General features: G+C 39.8%; 3 protein-coding genes across 3 annotated transcripts; 1 reads left to right on the top strand and 2 right to left on the bottom strand.

Annotated features, from left to right (window-relative positions):
* Positions 1-14: 14 nt before the first annotated feature.
* On the bottom strand, positions 15-2,418 carry LOC110977748 (protein irg-1-like). Its single transcript, XM_022232160.2, has 3 exons — positions 1,939-2,418; positions 1,605-1,756; positions 15-1,149 (listed from the first exon to the last, which is right to left on the bottom strand). The coding sequence occupies exons 1-3, from the start codon at positions 2,186-2,188 to the stop codon at positions 922-924; spliced, it is 630 nt and encodes a 209-aa protein (XP_022087852.2). The 5' UTR covers positions 2,189-2,418; the 3' UTR covers positions 15-921.
* A 210-nt stretch (positions 2,419-2,628) lies between these two features.
* skp2 (S-phase kinase associated protein 2) lies at positions 2,629-9,250 on the top strand. Its single transcript, XM_022232184.2, has 9 exons — positions 2,629-2,804; positions 3,522-3,819; positions 4,106-4,235; positions 4,669-4,777; positions 5,269-5,463; positions 5,772-6,047; positions 6,434-6,561; positions 6,897-7,059; positions 7,646-9,250. The coding sequence occupies exons 1-9, from the start codon at positions 2,800-2,802 to the stop codon at positions 7,833-7,835; spliced, it is 1,494 nt and encodes a 497-aa protein (XP_022087876.2). The 5' UTR covers positions 2,629-2,799; the 3' UTR covers positions 7,836-9,250.
* On the bottom strand, positions 7,932-11,302 carry rexo2 (RNA exonuclease 2). The gene is made up of 4 exons (XM_022232185.2): positions 10,999-11,302; positions 10,614-10,724; positions 10,004-10,191; positions 7,932-9,708 (listed from the first exon to the last, which is right to left on the bottom strand). Exons 1-4 carry the CDS (start codon positions 11,269-11,271, stop codon positions 9,588-9,590), a joined length of 693 nt encoding a protein of 230 aa, XP_022087877.2. The 5' UTR covers positions 11,272-11,302; the 3' UTR covers positions 7,932-9,587.
* Between the last annotated feature and the right edge of the window lie 128 nt (positions 11,303-11,430).

Here is an 11,430-nt window from a genome sequence, read left to right as displayed (position 1 = left end):
AGATCTGTGAAGAGTTTTATTTCTTCCATTGCTCATTTATTGGGACAACCCTTATAAAAATTCAGAAATCCGATCTGTCAGGATTTTTTAAAATACCCTTTGGTCTACAGAAAATAAATGTTGACATTAAAAATTGTTTAATTTAGAAATTGAATTGCATTGATTCCTAAATACCAACTTTTGGCAGCTTTCTGAGAATGGTGAGAACCTTGCTGTTTTCAAACACCTACAGCGTACAGTGAAAGGTGTCTATTCATCGGTGTTACAAGATACACATTTCAAAGAATTGTCAAAGATCTTCATCTAAACATCCTAGATGGCATGGAATCCATAAGAGGTTTGGGAGGAATTTGCAAGATTGAAGAAAAAAAGCCCAACTTGGCCATAGTTACTTACCACAGGGGCCTTACTCCCCTCGAAAATTACAACACAAAGAAATATGCCTGAACCCTAACCCCCAAGGGTTGCTGGCCCTAACCTTCCCCATTCACACAGTTAAACACCCATATGGGACTTTGTGCACAGAGGCTGTTGGACTTTGTTTTTCTGAGGTATACATGCCAAACCCAATGCAAAAGCCAGCTGTTATGGGCCTACCAGACCTATCCCCACAGAATTAAACACTTTACTACTGTTTAATTCTGTGTGGTTTGGGAAGGTTAGGGTTAAGCTCCTGCAAAGTGGGCATAGTAGAAGATTTTGAAGGATACAAAAGTCTTAAATGAAAACTGTCTTGGTAGTTCAGATATAGTAAAACTTTACAATTTGTGTGAAAAATATGAAGTTGAAAACCGAAAACACCCTGACATTTTTGGCCAGTAAAACAAACTTGTAATTATGTATGGTGCATTTACTTCATATGGGATAAAACGTGGCATTCAATTAATAATTGACGTTTTTTCAGGACAAGACTTTCACTCACTAGTCTGTCTTCTCGTCCTTGCCTGAGCTCTCTCGTATTAACTGATCCCTGACTTGAGTCAAGGTGTACCCCAGTAGATTCCTTCCCCGCCAAGTTCTCTTGCTCTTTGCTTTGGGGTTGTTAGCTCCAAGGCCAATGCCCCAGACGGTGTCCCTTGGGCTGGCCTCGACCAGCACCGTGCCCTGGGTCGACAGAAGCTCACGCTTCAAGTCCGGGTTCTGAGAAAACTAGAGAGAAATTAAAACATCGGTGAAAATGTGGTCAGCTGCTTTTTCTGAAATGTGAACTGAGGATATTGCAATAACTTGGCCGATATGTTTGCAAAGGAAGGTCTTTGAATTTTAAATGCTTGAAATGTTCTACTGGGAGCCTAGTTCATATCAAACAGCATGAGAAAGTCTGATATTTCCAATACAAACACAACCAAGGCCAGTGTAAGTAAGCAGCAAGGCAGAGAACCAAACCCATTTCATATAAAAATATGCCTTCAATGAGTCAGAATTTAACCTTCAACAAAGCACGAATTGAAAGTGAGGCTACCGTTGTTTCTTAAGAGGATACCCAGAAAGAAATCCAGAATAAGTACATTTTGCATGTTCAAGAGTTTGAGGTCAACTATGGAAAATTCAATTACCATTAACCTTCTTTGTGCTCTGAGCGTATGCACGGTAAGTACATGTACCTTTGCATAGCTTCCCTTCTTGACAATTGAGAGTCTGTTATCCTTCCACACTTCATCATCGAAACCCTTCACCTTCCGTCCCAGCTTCTTCATGGACTGAGGGTTTATCTCCTGAAGGATTTCTTGAGCTATCTCATCATCTCCAAATAGCACTAAGGACATGATGGACATGACACAAAAAGTGTGTAAATTAAAAATCAAACTTGAAAATGATTAAAATAGTAATGCCATGTGAGAATCAAGTTCCCCATATCTCACTTGCTGAAATGCTAATCTATGCTATGCAAATTGAAGACCAGTTAATGTCTGGTTTGTTTTAGGTTTGTACTTTCACCTGCTTTCTGGTGCATCATATACTGCTCTGCGTTCACGTAATGGACGTCATCCACGGTAAATTCTGAAAAATGATGCTGACTGAACGGTGAGCTCTTGGTGTAGAAAAAGGTATACTTTTCCACTTCTGTTTCACCGTCACTTACATCAGACTGTGATGTTGCTCCATGCTGTTTAGAAGTCATCTTTGATTTCTTTGTCGTTCGCCCTGCCTCCTTTGCGACTGCTAGTGTAATTTTGCGCTTTGGCATGCCTGCAGTGGTCGCAGAAAAATCGAGTCTCTGAACGCTTTTTATACGTACGGGAACAGTCCCCAGTTTGACCCTAAATGGCTAGTTACTGTGTTAGGGAAATCTGCCATGTAATTAGTTGCAGCATCAAGGGAGGCTATTGTGAAATTTGTCTAAATTTCTGTCAATTCTATCTCAGTATCTGTCCACACAGTTGCCCTTTGATTGTGCAAACGGGAAATCCCTTCATGATTACATTTTGATCTAAAAATAGTTACAACTACGGCTATTTGGCAAAAATAAATGTGCATCATGCAACAGTCACCGGATTTTGTTGGATTTTCGTTACTGTTTTATGTTTTAGTATCGACAACATACAACAGTCGTACGTGTTGGAGCTTTTCCCATAATACTTCCGGGGTGGCAAGGCATGTGATTGGTTGCTTGCATGAGTTTGCCGCCAAATGTGAAAAAACATAAAGCTAGCTAAGGAATACAGGGAGTATGGTACGGTGCACACTTTCTTAATCTTTTGATGATCAGACTGGTTCAGATCCTGCAGTTGTTTTGAGGTTGCATACTTCTTGGATATTAGTCTTTCATCTAGCGAAGGTTTTTCGTCGATTTGGAATATGCTGTGAGTATACAATTGATTGTTTGGAACGTATCCCTGCACCATGTACCATCGCGTACCGTTGTCTGCTGACTTGTATGACTTGGTTCTGCATGTTCAGCTAGCATGGCTAATTGCGGTAGTGAATAGGTCATGTCGTGTTTTTCTTGCGGTAAAAGTTGTATTTCCAGTCATAGAGCAAGGAATGGTCTAGTCTAGCATGATTTTAATATTGTACCTATGTTAAGACAAGTAATTATCATGATTATGAGACAAGTATAAGCGTGAGAAATATTAATCCCGATCCCGTCAGCTGGTCAGTGGACAGGTGGAGGTTGGACTCAAAAATTTCTGTTGACAATCAAGACAAGTAATTTTTACCCCCAATTTCTCTGACCGACGAACCCTCCCTAACATTATTATGAGAGCCGTGGACACCATAGGCTAATTGACGATGTAACCCTAGTGAGAAGTGTCCATCCATGAATGAGTTACAAGTTTCTATTGTGTTGCGATGTTGGTACATGGTATGTGTACAAACCTGTACAAACTGGTTCAAGTTGTGTAGTCTGTTAATTGTCATGCTTGTACAACTTGCTGGCTCACCAAGCTGCTGCCAGTACCTGTCTAACACCAATGGGGTCATGGCTTTTTCTGACGTTAGTTTCCTTTGGCAGGATAGGCCTAGGAATAGGGCCTAGACCTAATTGAAAACTGTTCCTTATTTTTTGTTTTCTACAGTAAATGCAGAACAAGGTCTCGCACAGCCCCCGGTCTGGTATCAGCCTCTAGCAGGCCTAGAGCTAAACCAAACAGGAAGAATGAAGTGCAGGCCGTCAAAAAAAGATCCAAAAGTGGCTCAAAACAGCTGCAGGAATTCATAACGCCGACATTCACATGGGACATTCCCAAAGTAGACAAACAGGCCATTTACAATGATCTCGGGGTGAAAGAAATGGACACCGGAGGCGCTGTTGATGGCAAACAGTTATTGCTCGGCAAGAGGACGAATAACAAGAGAATAAAGAAACCTGCAATGGTAAGTCCGTGTTGAACTTGAAAGAATTTGAGGTTTAGACGTTGAGGGTCTGAGACAGTGCTCAGGCAGGTCCCCTTGGTTAGGCTATAAGGAACCAAACCACATTCTATAATTTAAACTCCCCTATTAAAATAGCTTTTGGAAAATCTATGAGGGTTGAATTTTGTAATGATCTTTGGTGAACTTAGTTTAATTTGCCCAGTATAACTAAGCAAGGTCAAATCTGAATAATAATGGACATTTATGTCCAAAATTATCTCATGTTTTTTATTGCTTCATTTTCCAGGTTCCTAGCCGTGCTGACAAGGTTAAAGGTCACCTAGTCTCGCCTAACCAGTTCAAGTCTCAACAGGCTCACATTCACAATGGCCGTTACTGCAGCTGTAAGAAGCAGTTAGACCTAGAGGATCTCTCGGGTATGTCCTCATCCAAAGATTGGATTCAAAAGAATCCTATTTTGAAGACACTCTCAATCATTTTCACTTCTTGGAATCTACCTAATTACTGAAGAGTTGATTACTTGAATAACAGAACATAATGGATGGGTAATAAGAGAACTTGTGGAATTATGTGGCAAATGAAATGCCAGCCCTGAATTCTGTGCCCACTTAAGTCTCAGTTGCATGGTTATGCTGTTTGATGAGACTTCAAACCCCAAATTTGCTATCTGTGAGTACAAGAACAGCCACAGATTGAAAGCCGTTCTTTGGGAATTGTCTTATGTTTTAGAAATTTTGGCAACAATGTTTTTTTGTTTAATGCTTTGATATAGCGTCAGAGCTGTAATTCAGTGCCAACTGTTTTGTCAACGAATGACACAGTGCTCCCCATGTCCCATTTCTTCCTCAGATCCATTTTGCAGACTATCAGACGAGATCATGCTAGGTATCTTCTGGTGGTTGCCAATGACAACCCTGGCCCGCTGTGCAAGAGTCTGTAGGCGCTGGTACCATCTAGTGTAAGTGGATCAAATTCTTTCCTTAGTTTTCACAAACATGATTACCACATTGCTCTTTGGAATGGTCACAGACAAGTTGATATACCTCAAACAAAGGAGGGCAGATTTTATTTTTCAAGTTGTCAACAAATAAATTTGGAATACTATTACACCATTGTTGAGCATGTGGTATTCATTAATTACAAGTGAATGACCTTTAACCTCTGGCATGTGGCCGTCTTTTTTAATATCCCCAAATATGCAGTTGTGTTGCGTAAAAACAAGCTGTAAAGGCCTCAGGTGTGGTAATATTGCTGCCCAGGGTTGTACACACTCTTAAAAAAATAAGGCCATCTTAACGCATACACCAATGGTGACAGGAACTATACCGTCCTGAATTCAACAAAATCTAAGTTTATCAAAAGCTGGTTTAAATGGTAGATTTTGAAAGATCAGGTATTCAAACGATATTCTGAGAACTTTAAATTTTTTACTGTTGTTACTTGTAATAGATTTGATGACAGTCTGTGGAGACGGATAGACATCTCCAACAAGACTTTTGCCTCGGGAATCCTCGGACAAATCTTGCAGAGAGGCACAGTGGCTGCCAAAATTTCACGTTGCTCCATACACGGTCCTGTGTTTGATGCTGTCCTCACAGAATCACCAGCCAAGATAACAAGATCGGCTTCAAAGGCATCCAAACTGTATGAAATTGTCATTTTTTGCAGCTGTAAGAAGTATCAGACAATTCAACGCCAAAATGCATTCAGTAGTTGTCACCTAAAATTGCTCCAAAAAACCCCACAAAATTGCAGTTCAGGCCCATTTCCCTTTACAAGGTCCTGTATTGTGTCCTCTTGCAAATACAGTAGCTTTTTGGTTACAGTTGGTACCGTTACAAAACCATGGCCAGTTATTGAGAATAACAGAGCTAAGTTTGCTTAAGCTGCTTTAATGAACAAACGTAAATGTCAACTAACTAAAGGATTACATATCTGTTTGATTCTCATAGTTCCAAATGCCATGTTGAGTCAGCGCTCAGACCACCCCTTCATCTGAAGTACATTGACCTAACGGCCACTGATGCCAGGCCAGAGCAGTTGGTGGAGATTCTTGACCGTTGCCCTGGTAACCAGATCAAGAAACTCAGCCTGGAGAGTTGCAGGGTGAGCGACGAAGTCATGAAGTCCGTCGCCAAGCATGGGCGGAGCCTAAAGGAGCTCAACCTGTGTATGTGTAGCGGCCTGAAAGAGGCGGGGCTAAGAGCGGTATTGAGAAACTGTACAAAGTATGTCACATTTTGTAAAACACGTGAAATATCTCTTATTTACTTTTACAGAGAAAATAAGTGATTGAGACATAACCATTACCATTAACCCTAACTTTACGATTACACTGACCAGGACTTTCCCAAAATCCTAAAAATGGTCCACTCTGGTTGGAACCAGTGTTACTTTCTTTGTACAGATGTAGTAAAGTTTTTAAGGAGCTTCGATTCCCATGTCAAGCAAGCATGGTCTACTGTCCAAAATCCTACAAAATCCTTCAATTCTTCTGAGGGATTTTGAAGAATCTAGGAGGGGAAGAAAGATATTTACTATCTTCTTGGTAGATCAATGCATTTTAGTATAAGCATTACTCTGTCTTCCCATTAACTGTCACTTTTAATTGCAGATTACAATCACTAAATCTTGGCTGGGCCAACCTGTCCCGTAAAGAGATTGATGTCTTCATGGAATATGTACCTAAAAGCTTGGAGAAACTCAACCTGAGTGGGTATAGGCAAACGCTAAGAACTGTGGGTAAGAGGAAAGGACAATGTCCGCATTGTTGCAAGATAAGGGATAATCAGTACAGGCCAAGCTTAGGGTGCTGTGAACATTTAGCTGGATGGTTGTATTCACTTTTCAAGAAACCTTGTACTTCCCTCTAAGCACAACAGCCTAGATGTGCTTACGCTGCATGTAAGTTGTTATGAGTTATATTTTAAGAATTTCTAGTGACTCAATTAATTTGACAAACTCTTGATGATGCTTTACAACTTCAGGTTTTCGGTAGGATGCATGAACAGAACTGTTTATTAGTGGATTCCAAAGTTGATTTTTCTTTGTTTCTTTCAATTATTTTCTTTGGGCAGATGTTGTTCTACTAACTTGTAGGTGTCCAGACATGAAAGAATTGGACCTTAGCGATGCTGCGGTGATAGACTTTGCAGCGATTGAGAGTATTACAGAGAGCATGACCCAACTACAACACATCGCTCTAAGTCGATGCTACAGCCTCCCGCGACTGTCATTTGTGTAAGTAACTATTAGTAAAATAATGAGACCAGTGTTGTAGTCAAGTCCATTACAAGTCAATCCAGTCTGAAGCCAAATCACAAGCTATTCAAATAAACTGTGATCGATGTGGTCTTGTGAAGGACTTGTGACCGGCCTTGTGAAACGACTAATGACTGGCCTTGTGAAAGGACTTGTGACTGGTCTTGTGAAAGGACTTGTGACTGGTCTTGTGAAAGGACTTGTGACTGGTCTTGTGAAGGACTTGTGAAAGGACTTGTGACTGGTCTTGTGAAGGACTTGTGACTGGTCTTGTGAAGGACTTGTGATTGGTCTTGTGAAGTACTTGCGACTGGCCTTGTGAAAGGACTTGTAACTGGCCTTGTGAACTTTGACAAACTCAACTACAGCACTGCCTGAAAGTAAATGTTTTGTTAATTATTCCAAGATGATGTGTACAGGTCAATACAGGAATGCAGCTTAACATTTTCCACACTCAAGATTTGGATAACTTGTACAAAATCTGTTAGTCGCTTGGACAATGCACAATAGAACTGATGTCAGAAAATTTGCCAAAACTTTCTTTTCTCAATTATATCTCCAACAGCCAACTGGGCATGCTCAAACACCTCCGTGCTCTTGATGTTTTTGGACTGGTCCAAGAATCAGGGATGCTGGAATCTATGCAAGAACTCCTCCCCGGGGTCAAAATCAACAGCTATCCCTTCTCGGCCATCGCGAGACCAACAACCACCAATAAACACAACATCATTTGGGAAATAATGTGCTACGAGTGAGTTTTTGGAAGAAGTTATAACGTTTTTCAATTTCACAACCAAATATATCTTGCAAAGTGCTCAACAAATGGACAGAGTGTCACCGACGTAAATCAATTTCAAGGAAAGATTACTTCAGCGCCTTTTTATTGAATAACAGATTTTTAAGGAGGCTGCAATAAGTAGGGGTGCATTTCAGTGGTCATTTGGAGAATTAGTAATGCGTAAGTTTGCCTAATTAAACTTGTCCACTACCATGCACCCCAGGAAAGATCAAGAAGAGTTTAGTGGACCCATTTCTTTGAAGTGCGCCCTCTTGTGGTGACTAATAGTGACTGTGGCTCCATTTTAGTCCACTGTGGACCACATGCAATTCTAACATGAGATGGAATACTGGCATTCACTGGAGTAGCGTTGTATGCAGTTAGGATAAGCCTGTGATGGATTGCTCATTGAGGATTTGCCTGCCTAATCAATCTGATTAAGTACAAGACTAGAGCTGTACATGTATATATAGAGAGTAGCACCAACTTCAGACTTTGGAACCAAAATGGCTGTTCATTAGGTGTGCAGTACAGCATGCAGCTATTGTTTGCTAATTGTCCATGTGCACTGAGGAATAATCCACCATTTTGGTTCCAAAAATTGAGCCACTTATGTCGCAACTCTCTTTAAACAACCCTAAACAAGACTAACAATTTGTGTGTGTGTCTAAAATGCTGTTCCACTTTTACTTTGTTTCCTCCTTCCAGACGGTCCTGTTCAAACCTTGTCCAATCACATGCATGCTTATTCTTGCATTAATAAATACTCTTGAGTTAAGTAACCATAACAGTCTCATTATAGGATTCAGAATTAGGATTAATGTGCCATTCAATACATTTTTAATACATTCAGCAATCTACAGGGAGTTTTTAATTGTTACATATCAATTGTCTTAAAAAGATTTAGGGAAGGTTAATGGTATGTAAGCTTTAAAGCTTTCAAGAACATTTTGTGCTTGACAGATGTATTTTGCTGCATAAATCAAAGCATGATGTACATATACAAGAAATTAATGTTGCATTCAGTTCTAGTGCCTTACTATTACAACTTTTACTAACATACTTTTCACACTTTCAGATGAACAGCCTGATTGGCCAGATGTCTGTGTTAAGACAGAGCAGATAGGTAAACTAGGATATAAACTACCTTTTAAGGGGAAAATTATTGTGGTGTTTACCTTTTCAGTATGATGGCTATAAAAATGTACAGACATAATCGCTGTTTTTATTTCTTTTCAAAGTCTTCTACAACACAAATTAGTTTTGTTACTGCAGATTTCTAAACCTCACAGTGACAGTTTTTAATCAATGACTTGTGCATACCTAGTCAGTTACATTGCCTTTTTGTACAAAAGTAAACAACTCATTCAGCTCATTAAAAAGAGAAAGTAACTGCTGTGTTGAGTCTCCTTCTTAACAAGTTCAAGTTTGTGAGTTGCTAGTTCCCTGATCCTGTTTGTTGAAATGAATTCTTAACTTTCCAGATCAGCTACAAAACAGTGAGTGAAATGTGCTCTGTACATGTATGCATTGACGCTGATCTTAAGTGCCAAACTTTAATGCAAAATAATTGATACCAGCATAAGACAAGGACTTTCGTAAAGTTATCTTTCAAAAAGAGCATTTTTTTTTAAATATCACAACTTTGTATCAGTTCAGTGTATTTGCAAAGTGACAATTTCAAGTCCAACCTTTTTGACTTTCTGAACCTTTTGAGGGAGAGAACGCTTCATTTGAAGATTGTTGTCCTGTAAAATTTCAGCTCGTCGATACTCTCCATAATGTCATCCAACGCACGGTGTGCTGCCTTCTTCTGAGGGGCATTTTGAAACTGCCCTGGGTACCAGCGTCTGAGTGGAGCAATAGACGAGGCAGGGAGAGGGTGTATATGAGAAACAATGTATGAAAACTGCTTGAAAATGGAGCTCAGAAACTACGAAGCATGACTTGGTCAAGTAAATGAGACAGCAAATTTCACTAACAAACAAAATATATTTTTAATGTTTCATCTCTCACTGTAAGACAATTTACAGAATTGTTTCAAAAATACTTGTTTTCTTTATAGTTCAACTTTCAGGCAAAACCTGTCAGGAATAACTTGTATGTGAGCCTTTTAGCCCCCAAATTTTCTGACTTGTACAGTACCTGCACAGCTCCTTGACACTGCTGACATCCACGATCCTGTAGTGCAGGTGGTTCATGAACTGGGGCATGTACTTGGCTAAGAACTTCTTGTCTTCATGCACACTGTTGCCAGCCAGCGGACAGATTTTAGGGAGGGTATGCTTGCGAACAAAGGCCAGCATTTCATACTCTGCCTGCTGCAAAGAGATCTGGATAAACCCGCAAAATGTGGAGTAGTGTTCATTACAATTATGACTAAACAGATTTTGACTTCATGTATCTCAGTTTATTTTCTGAAATGCCAATTCAAGGATTTTTCCTGAATACTGTAGGTTAAATCAATGAATTGAATCAATGAATAATCCAGTGGTATGTTCTTCGCTATCTCAGAAAATGGAGACATCAACACTTCAATCAACGGTTACTGTACCCTACTACAGTCCTTAATACAACGAATCTCAGCAAAACCAAGAACTGGACATTGGTACAATTATACAGGACAGGATTTCACATCTTTGAGCAATAGATTAAAGATGACATCAATGGAACTTGTAAGCCAAGAAACCAATAGTTCTGACTACTATGCTCCATATGCTAGAAAAAAAACCCTGTAAAACAAAAATCAAATTACCTTACTAGCTCGGACAGCATCGACTAGGCCCGAATCGGTGTGATGTTTGACGCACCATTCGTTCATCTTGTTCAGAGTCTCTTCAGGTTGGTGTATGATGAGATTAGGAGCCTGAAACACAAAATTACTACCAATAAAAAGAATAAACAGCAGAGATAGAAAGGGAGATGATGTAGACTAACCATGTAAGCCTACATGTACCTGGCCCAAACCGGACCAGAAAAGGTTTTTACTTTATCAAGCAAGGTAAAGAAATTTGAGGACTTGGAGACATACTCGAAAACCTCAGAAAAAACAGTAGCAACGTAAAAATGCATATGTATTATTTTTTGCCATTTCTAAAGGTTCTTGTGGGAAAACTGCTCAAGTGAGTTATAAATCAGACCTCAGCTACAACGTTGAGGTCGCTGTCTGTCACAAGGCAAGCCATCTCCAAAATGTGGCAGTTCTCCACGTCCAACCCTGTCATCTCCAGATCGACCCAAATGAGCCGATTTTTCAAATTATTTCTCTGATCCGGAGGCATTGCGTCCGTTCTTCCGTCAAACACGTGTCTCTTCACTGCTTCCGTCAAGAAAGCTTTTGTTAAAGATCTCTGACCCACATTTCTGTGACAAGAAAAGTACGGGAGAAAACGAGAGACGGCTGTTTTGATCATGACATGTGGAATAATCTAGTTTCCTATACCTGAGGTACCGATATTTTATTTATGTACTAATTGGGGCCAGACTACTTATGTTTATTTATGTTTAACCTCCGACCTTACTTTTAACTATGATGTGCAAAATTTATTTGAAAAAAAAATGGCAAATTTTGC

Source organism: Acanthaster planci, linkage group LG12, assembly GCF_054643075.1.
Source record: "Acanthaster planci isolate LZ-2023a linkage group LG12, COTS_SCS, whole genome shotgun sequence".
NCBI classification, from domain to species: Eukaryota; Metazoa; Echinodermata; class Asteroidea; order Valvatida; family Acanthasteridae; genus Acanthaster; species Acanthaster planci.
Note: the sequence above shows the minus strand (reverse complement) of the source record. Positions and strands in the feature narration are given on the sequence as shown.